Source organism: Bombina bombina, chromosome 4, assembly GCF_027579735.1.
Source record: "Bombina bombina isolate aBomBom1 chromosome 4, aBomBom1.pri, whole genome shotgun sequence".
Taxonomy (NCBI): domain Eukaryota; kingdom Metazoa; phylum Chordata; class Amphibia; order Anura; family Bombinatoridae; genus Bombina; species Bombina bombina.
This window is the reverse complement of record NC_069502.1, coordinates 482520123-482534646: the sequence shown is the minus strand read 5'-3', so window position 1 is coordinate 482534646 and position 14524 is coordinate 482520123. Positions and strand designations below refer to the sequence as shown.

The window sequence follows — 14524 nt, the reverse complement described above, 5'->3', positions numbered from 1 at the left end:
GACAATGCTCCATCACACGCGTCCAAGTACTCCACAGCGTGGCTGGCAAGAAAGGGTATAAAAGAAGAAAATCTAATGACATGGCCTCCTTGTTCACCTGATCTGAACCCCATTGAGAACCTGTGGTCCATCATCAAATGTGAGATTAACAAGGAGGGAAAACAGTACACCTCTCTGAACAGTGTCTGGGAGGCTGTGGTTGCTGCTGCACGCAATGTTGATGGTGAACAGATCAAAACACTGACAGAATCCATGGATGGCAGGCTTTTGAGTGTCCTTGCAAAGAAAGGTGGCTATATTGGTCACTGATTTGTTTTTGTTTTGTTTTTGAATGTCAGAAATGTATATTTGTGAATGTTGAGATGTTATATTGGTTTCACTGGTAAAAATAAATAATTGAAATGGGTATATATTTGTTTTTTGTTAAGTTGCCTAATAATTATGCACAGTAATAGTCACCTGCACACACATATATCCCCCTAAAATAGCTAAAACTAAAAACAAACTAAAAACTACTTCCAAAAATATTCAGCTTTGATATTAATGAGTTTTTTGGGTTCATTGAGAACATGGTTGTTGTTCAATAATAAAATTAATCCTCAAAAATACAACTTGCCTAATAATTCTGCACTCCCTGTATGTAACCTGTTTGCTTCATATGTATGTCCTTAAAGGGACATTGTACCCAAATGTTTTCTTTTGTGATTCAGATAGAGCATGCAATTTGAAGCAACTTTCTAATGTACTCCTATTATCAAATTTTCTTCATTCTCTTGGTATGTTTATTTGAAAAGCAAGAATTTAAGTTTAGATGCCGGCCTATTTTTGGTGAACAACCTGGGTTGTCCTTGCTGATTGGGCAGCACCAGTAAGCAATTGCTGTCCATGGTTCTGAACCACAAATTTGCTGGCTCCTCATCTTAGATGCCTTCTTTTTCAAATAAAGATATCAAGAGAACGAAGAAAAATTGATAATATAAGTAAATTAGAAAGTTGCTTAAAATTGCATGCTCTATCTGAATCACAAAAGAAAATTTTTGGGTACAGTGTCCCTTTAATAAAAAATAATAAAAAATAAAAAAAAGCAGTAGGATTGTCTTGCAGCAGTACACCGACATAAGTGAAGAAATACCCTGTGAAGTCATAACTCTGTCTGCAGATTTCACATACTAGAGTCCAGATTTATACAACCGCTTTGATTGTAAGAAATGCATATTGAAAAAGCTCACTAGGTGCTTTTTACATAACTTCATGAGCTGGAGGATCGATCGTGATCATTTGTGTTTTTTTTGTTTTTTTCACAATTAAATAACTAACTAAAGCATTACTTTTGTGAATTGATGAATTGATTTTATGCTATTCATTAGCAGTAGGAGGCTATTGGCTACTAGAAGGATTACCATGCCTAATGTATAGACAGACGTCTGTATATGTATGCCTAGCTCACAGTCTAATTAATAAATGCCTATATGTGTATACTGAGCTCTCTAATAAATATATGCCTCTATGTATACTTAGCGCTCTAATGTATAGATGCCTGTATATGTATACTTAGCTCTGTAATGAATAGATGCCTGTATATGTATACTTAGCTCTCTAATGAATATATACCTGTATATGTATACTTAGATCTCTAATGAATAGATGCCTGTACAGTATATGTATACTGAGCTCTCTAATGAATAGATGCCTGTATATGAATACTTAAGCTCTCTAGTTAATAGATGCCTGTATATGTATACTTAGCTCTTTAGTGAATAGATGCATGTATATGTATGTATACTTAGCTCTCTAATGTATAGATGCCTGTATATGTATACTTGACTCTCTGATTAGATGCCTATATATGTATACTTAGGTCTCTAATGAATAGATGCCTGTATATGTATACTAAGCTCTCTAATGACTAGATGCCTGCATATGTATACTTAGCTATGTAATGAACAGATGCCTGTATATGTATACTTAGCTATGTACTGAATAGATGCCTGTATATGTATACTTAGCTCTCTAATGTTTAGATGCCTGTATATGTATACTTAGCTCTCTAATGAATAGATGCCTGTATATTAGGGCTGGGCGATATGGGCAAAAATGAAAATCGCAATTTTCTTATAAATGACTATAACACCTTAATTTCCTTCTTAATATGAGGACAGTCCACGACTTCATTCCTTGCTTGTGGGAATTCAGAACCTGGCCACCAGGAGGAGGCAAAGACACCCCAGCCGAAGGCTTAAATACCTCCCCCACTTCTCTCATATCCCAGTCATTCTTTGCCTTTCGTCACAGGAGGTTGGCAGAGAAGTGTCAGAAGATACGGAGTAGTTCCTTATGGGGGGTATCTACCCTTCGGAATGGGACTGGAGTTTTAAGTAGTCTTGTCAGCCTCTCAGTGAGAGCATTGAAGAAAGTAAGGGTCTGGAAATGTAGGGAGAGTCTTTCTGCAAACCCATCCAGACTCATATTAACAGCTCCTAAGCAATCAGTGTTGATGAGTTTCACTGCCTGCTTCCATCACTCAAATCCATGTTAGGAGCGATGCTTCAAGACTGTCAAACTTGAGAGGCTGTGTTTCTGTTCCACGGCATAGATTCCGGTAAGATTGTTTCATTTTTTATACACTTATAACGCAAGAAGACAGGGTCAAAGTGCGGCTCCTTTTATCTCTATGGAATCAAGGGTTAATATCTCTGGAAGGGGATTATTGAACAGGCGGGATTATTCACATAAATTGTTTTATTATGTTTATGCTACGACGTGTGTGAGATGAGGATCAGGCAGATGTGCAATGTACAGGTTTACTTTCGTTTTTGGGATTAGCTGCACAGTCTGTTAAGCTTGGCACACCTTTTCCTATAGCAGGGGCTGTCCTGCATGGCGCACCACGTGAACGGGTGTGGCCACACTGATTTCCTGGTTCCTGACCGTGGTGTTTAAAGAGACAAAGTGGTTTCTCTGTCTGGCCTGGGTCATAGGAGGTGGTGAGTGCCCCAGCCATTGGGGGTATAAAGGTGCCATTTTATATTGTTTTCTATAGTTCGTTTTATAAGCGCAAGCTATGGAGGACTCTGATACGTTGCAGGATACTCCCTCTTTACCTAAGTCTAATACCTATATTGTGAGGAGGCCACGGTATACCTGCCTGCTCAATTATGTTCCACATGCCTTGATAAGGTAATCATGTCAAGGATAGTCAATATTTTTAGTACCACTGAGCCGTCCACCTCTGAAGATTCTTTGTCCTATGAGGTGCGCACTCTACATTCATCTCTATTACACATGCAGCTTCCGGTAGCACTCCTGATCCTCCATCTGGAGGGGCCCTTTTACCGCCAGACTTCACTGAACAGTTACAAACGGAAGTGTCTGCAGCCTTTAGTGCTTTACCTCGCCCTGCTAAGCGCAAGCAAAAGGTCAAATATTGCTATCCTTCCCAGGGGTAATCTACTAGCTTATTGGACTTATCGGATACAAGATTATCAGCTGATAAAGACGCCTCTGATACTTCAGAGGATGCTCTTTCTGGGTCGGAATCTGCTGCCTCTAAGCCTCCAGCTGCGGAGGAACCAGACTTTTGATTTAGGATTGAACATTTACGCTTTCTGCTAAAAGAAAGTTTTGGCTACTTTAGAGGTTCCGGAGCCTAAATTGCCTGAGGAACCTTGTATTCCTAAGTTAGATAAGGTCTACAAGGACAGGGTTGTACCACAGACTTTCCCGGTTCCCATAAAGATAGCAAACATTATTAAGAATGAATGGGAAAGACTTGATATGTCATTTTCCCCTTCTTCCTTTAAAAAAGTATTCCCGGTTCCGGACACACAATTGGAGTTGTTGGGCTCCATCCCCAAGGTGGATGGCGCTATCTCCACTCTTGCTAAGCGCACTACTATCCTGCATGAGGGTAGTTCGTCGTTTAAAGATCCCATGGATAAGAAGATAGAAACTCTGTTAATAAAGATCTTTCAACATACAAGGTATTTGTGTCAACCAGCAGCGGCTGTTGCTGCAGTTGCTGGAGCGGCTACCTACTGGTGTGACTCCTTATCTGAGTTGATCGAGGTGGAGGGTCCCCTCGACGTGATCCAAGAAAGAATAAAGGCCTTAAGGGTGACTAATTCTTTTATTTGTGATACAAATATGCAGATTATTCGTCTGAACGCCAAGGCTTCAGGCTTTTCTGTTCAAGCCCGTAGAGCTCTCTGGCTGAAGTCTTGGTCTGCAGACATGACTTCAAAGTCAAGACTTCTTTCCCTTCCATTTAAGGGAAAAATTATTTTGGTCCAGGCCTGGACTTGATTATCTCCACGGTTACTAGAGGCAAAGGTGGCTTTTTACCAGAGGATAAGAAGAACAAACCGAAGGCACAAAGTCCTAATTTACGTTCCTTTCATTCGGATAAATCCCAACGTCAGCAGCCCTCGGCAAAGCCCGAGCAATCCAAGGGAATTTGGAAGCCAGCTCAGTTCTGGAAGAAGTCCAAGCAGAACAAGAAGCCCGCCGAGACAAAGTCGGCATGAAGGGGCGGCCCCCGATTCGGCTCTGGATCGTGTAGGGGGCAGACTGTCACTCTTTTCGGAAGCTTAGTTTGGGGGCGTGCAAGACCTGTGGGTCCTGGAGGTCATCGCTCAGGGATACAGGATAGGTTTTAAGTCTCATCCACCCAGGGGCAGATTCCTCTTGTCAAACTTGTCTTAAAGGCCAGAAAAGAGAGAGGCTTTTCTAGGGTCTGTGAGGGAACTTTTCCCCCCTGGGAGTCATTGTACCAGTTCCTCTGGCATAAAGAGGTCTGGCATACTACTCCAAACCTTTTTGTGGTCCCGAAGAAGGATGGAGCTTTTCGCCCGAATCTGGACCTAAAGTGCTTAAACAAATTCCTATCTGTCCGCTCGTTCAAGATGGAGACAATAAGATCCATCCTCCCTTTTATTCAGGACGGACAGTTAATGACCATCATAGATCTGAAGGATGCGTACCTTCACATTCCAGTACACAAGGAACACTTCAAGTTCCTAAGGTTTGCATTCCTGGACCAGCACTTCCAGTTTATTGCTCTTCCGTTTGGTCTAGCTACTGCTCCAATAGTTTTTACGAAGGTTCCATCCAAAAGATCTTCTCTTTCTTCTTCGATCTCATGGACGGAAAATAAAATTAGAGAATAGTTCTCTTACTCCCAGTACCAGGGTGGAGTTCCTAGATACTATAATATACTCAATATCCATGAGGATATTTCTTACAGACCATAGACGTTACATGCCAACTTCCATTTGTCTTGCCCTCCAGACCTCCTTAAGGCCCTCTTTGGCTCGGTGTATGGAGGTGATTGGTCTCATGGTGTCCAGCATGGACATCATTCCTTTTGCCAGATTCCATCTCAGACCACTTCAGCTGTGGATGCTGAGACAGTGGAACGGCGATCATTCGAATCTGTCTCAACAGATTTCTCTGGACAACCAGTCGAGAGAATTGCTCTCCTGGTTGCTCTGTCCAGATCACCTGTCCCAAGGGACATCCTTCTTGAGACCATCCTGGGAGATTGTGACTACGGAAGCAAATCTCTCAGGATGGGGAGCTGTTTGGGTGCCAGGAAGGCACAGGGTCTGTGGAATTGAGAGGAATCTCTCCTCCCGATCAACATTTTAGAACTTCGAGCTATCTTCAATGCTCTGAAGGCTTGGCCTCTTCTGAGTTCATCCCAGTTTATCAGATTCCAATCAGACAACATAACCTCGTTGGCTTACATCAACCATCAGGGGGGAAAGAGGAGCTCCCTAGCAATGAGGGAAGTATCTTGGATTCTGGAGTGGGCGGAGGCCCACAACTGCTCACTGTCAGCGATCCACATTCCGGGTGTGGACAACTGGGAATTAGATTTCCTCATCAGACAATCCTTTCATCCGGGGAATGGTCTCTCCACCCCAGGTGTTTGCGGAGATTTGCAACAGATGAGGGACGCCGGAAATAGATCTCATGGCGTCCCGGCTCAATTCCAAGTTACCCAGATATGGGTCGCGGTCCAGGGATCCTCAGGCGGAGCTAATAGATGCATTAGCAATGCCTTGGAGATTCCATCTGATCTATATTTTTCCGCCGTTACCACTCCTTCCTCGTGTAGTGGCCCGCATCAAACAGGAGCAAGTATCAGTGATCCTAATTGCTCCATTGTGGCCGCAAAAGATGTGGTTCACAGACCTGGTGGGGATGTCCTCATCTCCTCCATGGAGGTTACCTTGTCGCAGGGATTTGCTGGAACAGGGTCCTTTTGCTCATCAAAACCTAGATTCTCTGAGGCTGACTGCGTGGAGATTGGACGCTTAGTCCTCGCCAAGAGGGGTTTCTCTGAGAGGGTTATTGATACTCTCATTCAAGCTCGTAAGCCGGTTACTCATCGCATCTATCATAAGGTGTGGAGGACCTACTTATACTGGTGTGAAGAACGTAGATTCCCCTGGCATAAGGTCAGGGTTTCCAGGATTCTCTCTTTTCTCCAGGATGGCTTGGAGAAGGGCCTATCTGCTAGTTCTCTTAAAGGACAGATTTCGGCCCTGTCTGTTTTTCTGCATAAGAGGCTCGCTGAGCTTCCAGATGTTCAGTCTTTTGTTCAGGCTCTGACTAGAATCAGGCCAGTGTTTAGATCTATTGCTCCTCCTTGGAGTTTAAATCTTGTTCTTAAAGTGTTGCAGAGGGCTCTGTTTGAGCCTATGTATGTAATTGACATTACGTTACTGTCTTGGAAGGTTCTTTTTCTACTGGTTATTGATTCGGTGCGCAGAGTATCTGAGATTGCTGCCTTGCAATGTGAGCCTCCTTACCTAGTATTCCATGCCGATAAGGCTGTTCTTCGTACTGGGTTAGGTTTTCTTCCTAAGGTCGTTTCAGATCGCAACATCAATCAGGAGATTGTGGTCCCTTCCTTGTGTCCTGATTTTTCTTCTTGGAAGGAACGGTTACTTCATAATTTGGATGTGGTTCGGGCCTTGAAGTTCCATCTTCAGGCTACAAAGGAATTTAGCATATGAGACAGTGGGACATAAGCCTCCTCAGAGGATTAAGGTTCATTCATCTAGAGCTGTGGCTTCCTCTTGGGTCTTTAGGAACGAGGCCTCTATGGATCAGATTTGTATGGCAGCTAACTGGTCCTCCTTATATACCTTTTTAAAAATGTTACAAATTTGATGTTTTTGCTTCGGCTGAAGCAGCTTTTGGGAGAAATGTTTTGCAGGCTGTGGTGCCCTCATTCAGTGTCCTTTAGAGCTTGGGTATATGTTTCCCACAAGTAAGGAATGAAGCCGTGGACTCTCCTCATATTAAGAAGGAAAACCTAAATTATGCTTACCAGATAATTTCCTTTCCTTCTGTATGAGGAGAGTCCACGGCCCCCGCCCGTTTTTCTCCGATGGACGGACCTAAAAAATTTTTTTTTTTCTTCCTGCACCATTTATACCCTGCTATTTATCCTACTGTTCCTTGTTCCCTTGGCAGAATGACTGGGATATCTTTACCTCCTCCTGGTGACCAGGTTCTGAATTCCCAAAAGTAAGGAATCAAGCCGTGGACTCTCCTCATACAGAAGGAAAGGAAATTATCTGGTAAGCATAATTTTATGTTTTTTCAATAAAAAATGTATTTAACACTACAGATTTTTAATGTACATGTTTCTCAATGCCCAATACACTCTTGGAGCATAAAAATACAAACCACAAAATATTTAAAATAAAATTAGCTGCCTGTGCTGTGGTTACATAGTAGCCACTAGCCAGTTCTTAGGTCTTCTGACACAACATTGTTGTGTTTTCTTGGGCAGTCATTCTAACTGTGGTATGATTAACATATGAAGCAGTGTAAGCATGGAGAAACCTGAAAAGTGCTGACGCTGCTGTTATTCATTTAGATGAGTGACTGTCCAGGCAAACATGAGGGATGAGGCATTGAAAAGGTCAATCCTGACATCATTAAGCCTGTCATATTACATCACACAGCTATTCTGTAGTAGTAGTAGAAGTACATAACAGTTATAGTTAAAGGTTAGAGTACATAATACAAACAAGTGAACTCAACACATATAAAGCTAATTTAAATGAAATTAGCTGGCCAGTTCTTACCATATTGTCCATGTTTTCTTGGGCAATCAGTCTAGCTGCGGTATGCGTAACATATGAAGCAGTGTGTGCATGGAGAAACCTGAAAAGTGCTGACTGTCCAGCAGCATGATTTGTGTTTCTAAGTGCAGTAAATATAGTACTTAGTACAATGCACACTGCTTCATCTGTTAGTCATTTAGCTAAGTGACTGTCCAGGAAAACATGAGGGATGTGGCAATGACAAGGTCAATCCGGACATCCTGCAGCCTGTCATATTACATTAATTTTTATAGCTGTATTACAGAACACTAAGAACAGTTATAGTTAGAGTACACCACCGCTTGACCAATGCCTCACCACTCCCAGATGAAGAAGGCCTGTTGCTCCCACACATCTGCAATAATGGCGGTTTCGCTGGCATTCTCAAGTCCGCCCACGGCCGCATACTGGTCCGTCTCTCATCCTTCCTCTCCACCTCTCATCCTTCCTCTCCGCCTCTCATCCTTCCTCTCCGCCTCTGTTTTCATGACGAACAGAGAATTTTTTTATTTATTTTTTAAATCGCATACTTTAATTGCGGTTTTAAATCACATATGCAATTAATCGTGCAGCCCTACTGTATATGTACACTTAGCTCTCTAATGACTAGATACCTGTATATGTATACTTAGCTCTCTAATGAAGAGATGCCTCTATATGTATACTTAGCTCTCTAATGACTAGATGCCTGTATATGTATACTTAGTTCTCTAATGAATAGACACCTGTATATGTATACTTGGCTCTCTAATGAATAGATGCCTGAATATGTATACTTGGCTCTCTAATGAATAGACGCCTGTATATGTATGCTTAGCTCTCTAATGAAAAGACGCCTGTATATGTATACTTGGCTCTCTAAGAAATTGTCGTTTCTTAGCATGTTATCAATTGTAGATGGATATTGACTCTTAAAAATATTTAGTTTTGCAGTTTTTTTTTCTGTTTCCCAACCATATTTATGATATCACATTGTCATAAGAACTGATGAGAACAGTTGAAAATAAAAATAATTATTAAATTTTGTGTTTACTTTTCTCTCTAGACTATGCATCTCTGAAGACAGGATCGTACCTAGGACAGCCTTTTACCTCCCCTAATAAGAACCCCTCTGGATTGTCACCCAGAATACCCCCTCCTGTCCATGCAATTCACGGTAGAACAGACTGGATTTCCAAATATGGGGGACGCAGATAGAAAAGCAGAAGCACTTTATTTAACTACCTTAACAGTTTTTCCTACTGTTTGTGTAAAAGTTCTCTTTTGATAATTTTTATTTTTTTATTACGACAAAAATAGAGGATTCTGGAAATACAGATAATACTTTGTGTACCTTTTGGAATATACATTTTATTCTTTACAGTTATTTTCTGTAAAATATGATCACCATCAACCTGTAATTACACAGTGTCATTCTGCTGGCGGTGTTGGAAGCTCCTTGCACCTCTGCTTTGACTGGTTATTACTGGGGTATATCCAGCAGTTCCTATGTGAAGGAGTGGCATGTTTTTGTGTGGATATACCTTCAAGTACTGAGTTTAAGCTCTTGATAAATCATTCACAAGTAACAGCAATAGGGGGAATTGATTAGGTGTGTAGGTGATACACTGTTATGCAGGGAAGGGTGCAAATTAGATGCTTAGCATAGTCATATGACCAATATCACCATTTCATCACTAAAGGGACTTTTGATTACTTGTGTGTCTCTTGTGCAAAACTTTGCACTTTATCCCCACTAGAAACATCTCCACGTTTTTGTGTATGAGACAATGTGATTAAAACTTTAATATTAAAGTGGCTGTTTTTTATTCTCAGATTTGCTTTAGCCTCTTGGTATCCTTTTGTTGAAGGGGAAGCAATGCACTACTGGGAGCTAGCTGAACACAGGTGAAGAAATGACAAGAGGCATTTATGTGCAGCAACCAATTACCAGCTAGCTCCCAGTAGTGCATTGCTGCTCTTGAGCCTACCTACGTATGTTTTTCAACAAAAGAGAACAGAGCAAATTAGATCATAGAAGTAAATTGGAAATCATGTTCTTTCTAAATCATGAAAGTTTAATTTTGACTTTACTGTCCCTTTAAATAATATAAGGCTTATTATTACAGGATGGCAGAATAGGAACAACACTTTAAAAAATGATGTTTACAACATTATTGGTATGGTTTATGTTTTTCTACCAGAATGCAATTGATATGGAGTCAGTGTTAGGTTATTTTACTCATTCAGTACAACTTATGCTATGTGAAGAATATTTGTTACCAGTTTTGTCATTTTTTACAGTTTATAGTTCTCCTTGTTATCTTCAATTAAGGTATATTTTTGTTTACTTTTCAAAGCAATTTATTTGTGTGATATGTCCTTAAGTGCTTTATTATATGGAAATAATTTGTGTAACCAAAATGTGCACATGCCTTTTTGTTCCTCCTGTGGTTTTGTTAAATTAAATTATGATGATGCTATTTCTAATGCAAAAATGTCATGCCCCAATTCATTAGAGCAAGTTATTTTGCATTACTGATCCTAGCTTTTAAGCCCCAGAAAAGATTTAAACACATAGGTAAAGGCTCAAGAGCCCAACACATTGTAGCTCAAAGCAGAATCAGAAATAGCAGGAGACTATGTACAAATGTTTCTGATTTACTCATTGACGTTTTTTCCATTGAACGTTACCTATGTTTTTTAACCTTTTAGCTAATTATAAAATGTTTGTTATTAAACCCAGAATATGCATGGGTGATGACAGAGTTAAACAATCCTCCTAAGCACAAAATTAAAGCGACATGAAACCCCAAATTTTTCTTTCATGATTCAGATAAAGAATAAAATTTTAAATAACATTCCAATTTACTTATTTTATCTAATTTGCTTCATTCTTTAGATGTCATTTGTTGAAGAAATAGTAATGCAGGTGGGTGAGCCATTCAACAACTACTGAGCCTATTTAGATATTTTAAGAAAGGTTATCAAGAGAATGAAGCAAAAGAAAAAATTTGGTTTTCATGTCCCTTTAATGTTAGGCTTGAGTAGCTGTCTCAAACCTTCTCAGATGGGTTTTTTTTTTTACAGAGACCTTTTAAAACGTCAGACGAGCCGTCTCCCTAAATCCAGTGTACTGCAGATATCCAGCAATGAGTTAGAGTATTCCCTATTCAATATTCATTGAGAGAAGCGCTAGCTAATGATTAAGCAGCCCCAATACTCTTGAATTCTTACTGCAGATACACGTGTATATAAAGTTATACCCATGGAGTCATCACAGCGCATGAGATTACCTAAGAGGTTCTATTGTTAATCGTTTATCTTTACTTAGATTTCCTTTCTTTACCATTGTGACATAATTCCCTAGTTTTATGTTTACATGTGCATAAATATCAGCGTCATAGCTATAACCTGATTAAGGGTGTAGTTGTGCCGATATGTGCAATCCTACTCAGTGGAACACAACTTCTGTTGCAGACTCCTTAGATAGAGCTTTTATTGTAAAATGAAGCTGTTGTATATATTTCTGGTATAATCTGTAAATCTATATGTAAATGACGAAGCTGGTTGTTTGTAAGTATATGACTTAAATTAAGGTAATAGCCAGCAGAGTTGTATGCACACACTTTTTATGTCCCTGTTTTATAATTTATATGATGTATATATATTAGATTGCCAAGTTTTGTGTCACAGAATACTATTTTTCTAAAGCCTGCAGATCTATTTTTAATCAGAATTCATTTATGAAATTATAGGATGACCAGAAATAGTTATATTTACATGCAATTCTGTCCACCTTTTTAGTGGTACCATTTCATATGTCCCCCCATTTCATGTATGCATATGTTATACCGATTACTGTAGTTAATACTTTAGATCATTTATGTATTTAATATTTTTCATTATTTTCAAAATGTTATTTAATGTTTCCAGTAAAAAAAATTTTTTTAAAGTTCTGTTACATTCCAGTTAAAGGGATACTTACCCCAATTTTTTTCATTCATGATTCAGATAGAGCATGCCATTTTAATCAACTTTATAATTTACTCCTATTAGCAATTTTTCTTTATTCTCTTGCTATCTTTGTTTGAAAAAGCAGGAATGTAAGGTTAGGCGCCAGCCCATTTTTGGTTCAGCACCTGGGTAGTGCTTGCCGATTGGTGGCTACATGCACCAGTATTTAAACACCACACCCTCTTAAAGAGTTATCAGTGGCTTGTATGACTCACAGATGCAATACATAGCACCAAGAGCTATATGAGCATTCATGGTGAGTGATTACTGGTGCACAGGTTTTCAAAGGATATTTGCATATGACAGAAAAACCCTCATAACTTTTACTAAAAGCTAATGGAAGTATATTGCGAAAATGCTTCTATTAAAAATTGAAATGCACCAATACACATTTCAGTTTTGATATTTCTATCTCTTTAAACTGCAGCTCTTCTAATCACTCCATAAAGCCCCATAACTTCTAGGGTGCAGCAACCGATTGGCTGTATTGGCCAAGCCTCAAGCATCTGGTGGTCTGCCATAGGAGCTACTTTTAATGTACTCTGCCCATTGCAGCAGATATACTACCCCTTCAGTGTCTCATTAAGCTCATCATGAACATTTTTAATTATGAATAAATTGTCCTACACATTTTTGCATGTCTATGGGGTTGACCACAATCATTTGAAAAGCTTTTCTAAAGCATTCTCTGTATGTTAGAATTCCTTTTGGTTACAAGTGAATTCCCTTGCACTGTGGGGGGTCTGTTGACCATATTTAGGTATTTCCTTTGTCACTGACCTCTATTGACATGAAGTGTTTGAGATATGTGTTTGGTGTAGTAAACCTCAGCAGACATTTCACCTTTTCTAGTTTAATATGGCCCAGAAATCAATTTGTGTCACCTTATGACAATTAAAATTTTGATGTAATATGCTGCAGTGTTTGGCCTTTCTAAGTAATCTTTGTGTAGTAGTAGCAAAATATATATTTTTATATATGCTTTTCTAGAATAATTTATTTTATCTGTGTAGATAGTATACTCGCCATTTACTTTTCATTCTGTAATTTTGCAGTGCCATTTCCTCTGACAGAAGCATTCCCTGAAGCATTGCTTCAACAGCGATTGTTGCCAGTTACACGGGCTGTTGTGCCAAATCTATGCATGTGTCAAGTTGTGTTCTATTTAGTAAGAACATCAAATACATAATACTAGGTTTAATAACTATATTGTGAAGGACAGAAGGTTCAGTTTGTTTTTAATGGGTTTTCATCTTTTTCCTGATCTTTTATTCCATATTTTGGATATGTCCTTTGATATGTTCAGTGAGTATGGATTGTGCATGAGGTATTTCAAAGGAGCAAAGAACTCTTCATTATTTCTGTGTAGATCTGGTTACAAAACTAAAATGTATGTGCTCTCAAACTACAATCACAAATGTTGTCAGAAGACCTGCACAGCCCATACGCATTTGTAGTATGACTTTCTGGAAACCTTATACTAGCCACTTCTGGTAACTTTGTAGCACTATGCATGTGTGGCTGATAATCAGCATAAGTAACAAAAGCGTAACCAGGAAAAGCTGCTAACAGCCCGGTTTTCTTTTTAGTTATAAATATAGTGCATTGATATTTTCTTTTAATATATACAGTATATTGATTAATTGTTCCCATGTTTCATCTGAGTAGCCTAATATTGATGCTTTTGTTTACTCCCTATTCCTTTTGGAATAACCACTTTGAAGTCACTTGTTATAACTTTGATGATTTAGCACAAGATATTGTTTTGTTTTGTTGCTTTTTTTAAATGTATTTATTTAACATGGTGTAATCAATAAACCAATCAATTTGTTTAAGGACACTTTCTCCAGTGATACCTACAGATATTCTAATTTACTATTCCTGACCAGCCCGTAAGGATTGATGGTAGCTACAGATAATCTTCTGGCCTCAAAGGTGCTTGTAACTTGTAACCATGCTTAAAAGTAAATATGGCTTTTCTGTATGTCTTTAAAAGCATTGCATTTTATACAACATATACTGTACAATAAAGATTATCTTTGAAGAACACTGTTTTTTTCTTTATTTATTTTTTTTGTGATTTTTTTTCTTTCTATTGGAAAAATTGTTATTGATTTTACAAAAAAAAAACAGGAAAGATAACAAGGATGATTACAAAATTCCAATCATAGCCGATAAATCAGACTGGTGTAAATGAGGTACACAGAAATCCGAGACCATAGAAATATTTGACATGTCAATAAGTCATACAATCTCTAACCTACTGTTTCTCAACTGCAGTCCTAAAGTACCCCCAACAGGCCAGGTTTTCATTATAGCTCAAGCAGTCTAAAGGTGAAATAATCAGCTGATGGGTGAGAGCAGGTTAGTAACCATGGTGTTACTGATCAGCTGATTACTTCACC

General features: G+C 39.1%; 1 protein-coding gene across 1 annotated transcript in view; it reads left to right on the top strand.

The window, feature by feature from the left end:
- Nucleotides 1-14166, top strand: part of CILK1 (ciliogenesis associated kinase 1) — a 249510-nt gene extending 235344 nt beyond the window's left edge. The window contains exon 14 of the mRNA XM_053710380.1: nt 9169-14166. Within this exon, the coding sequence (XP_053566355.1) occupies nt 9169-9320 (152 nt within the window). The 3' untranslated portion in view covers nt 9321-14166. The remainder of the gene's footprint in view (nt 1-9168) is intronic.
- The last annotated feature ends 358 nt before the right edge of the window (nt 14167-14524 follow it).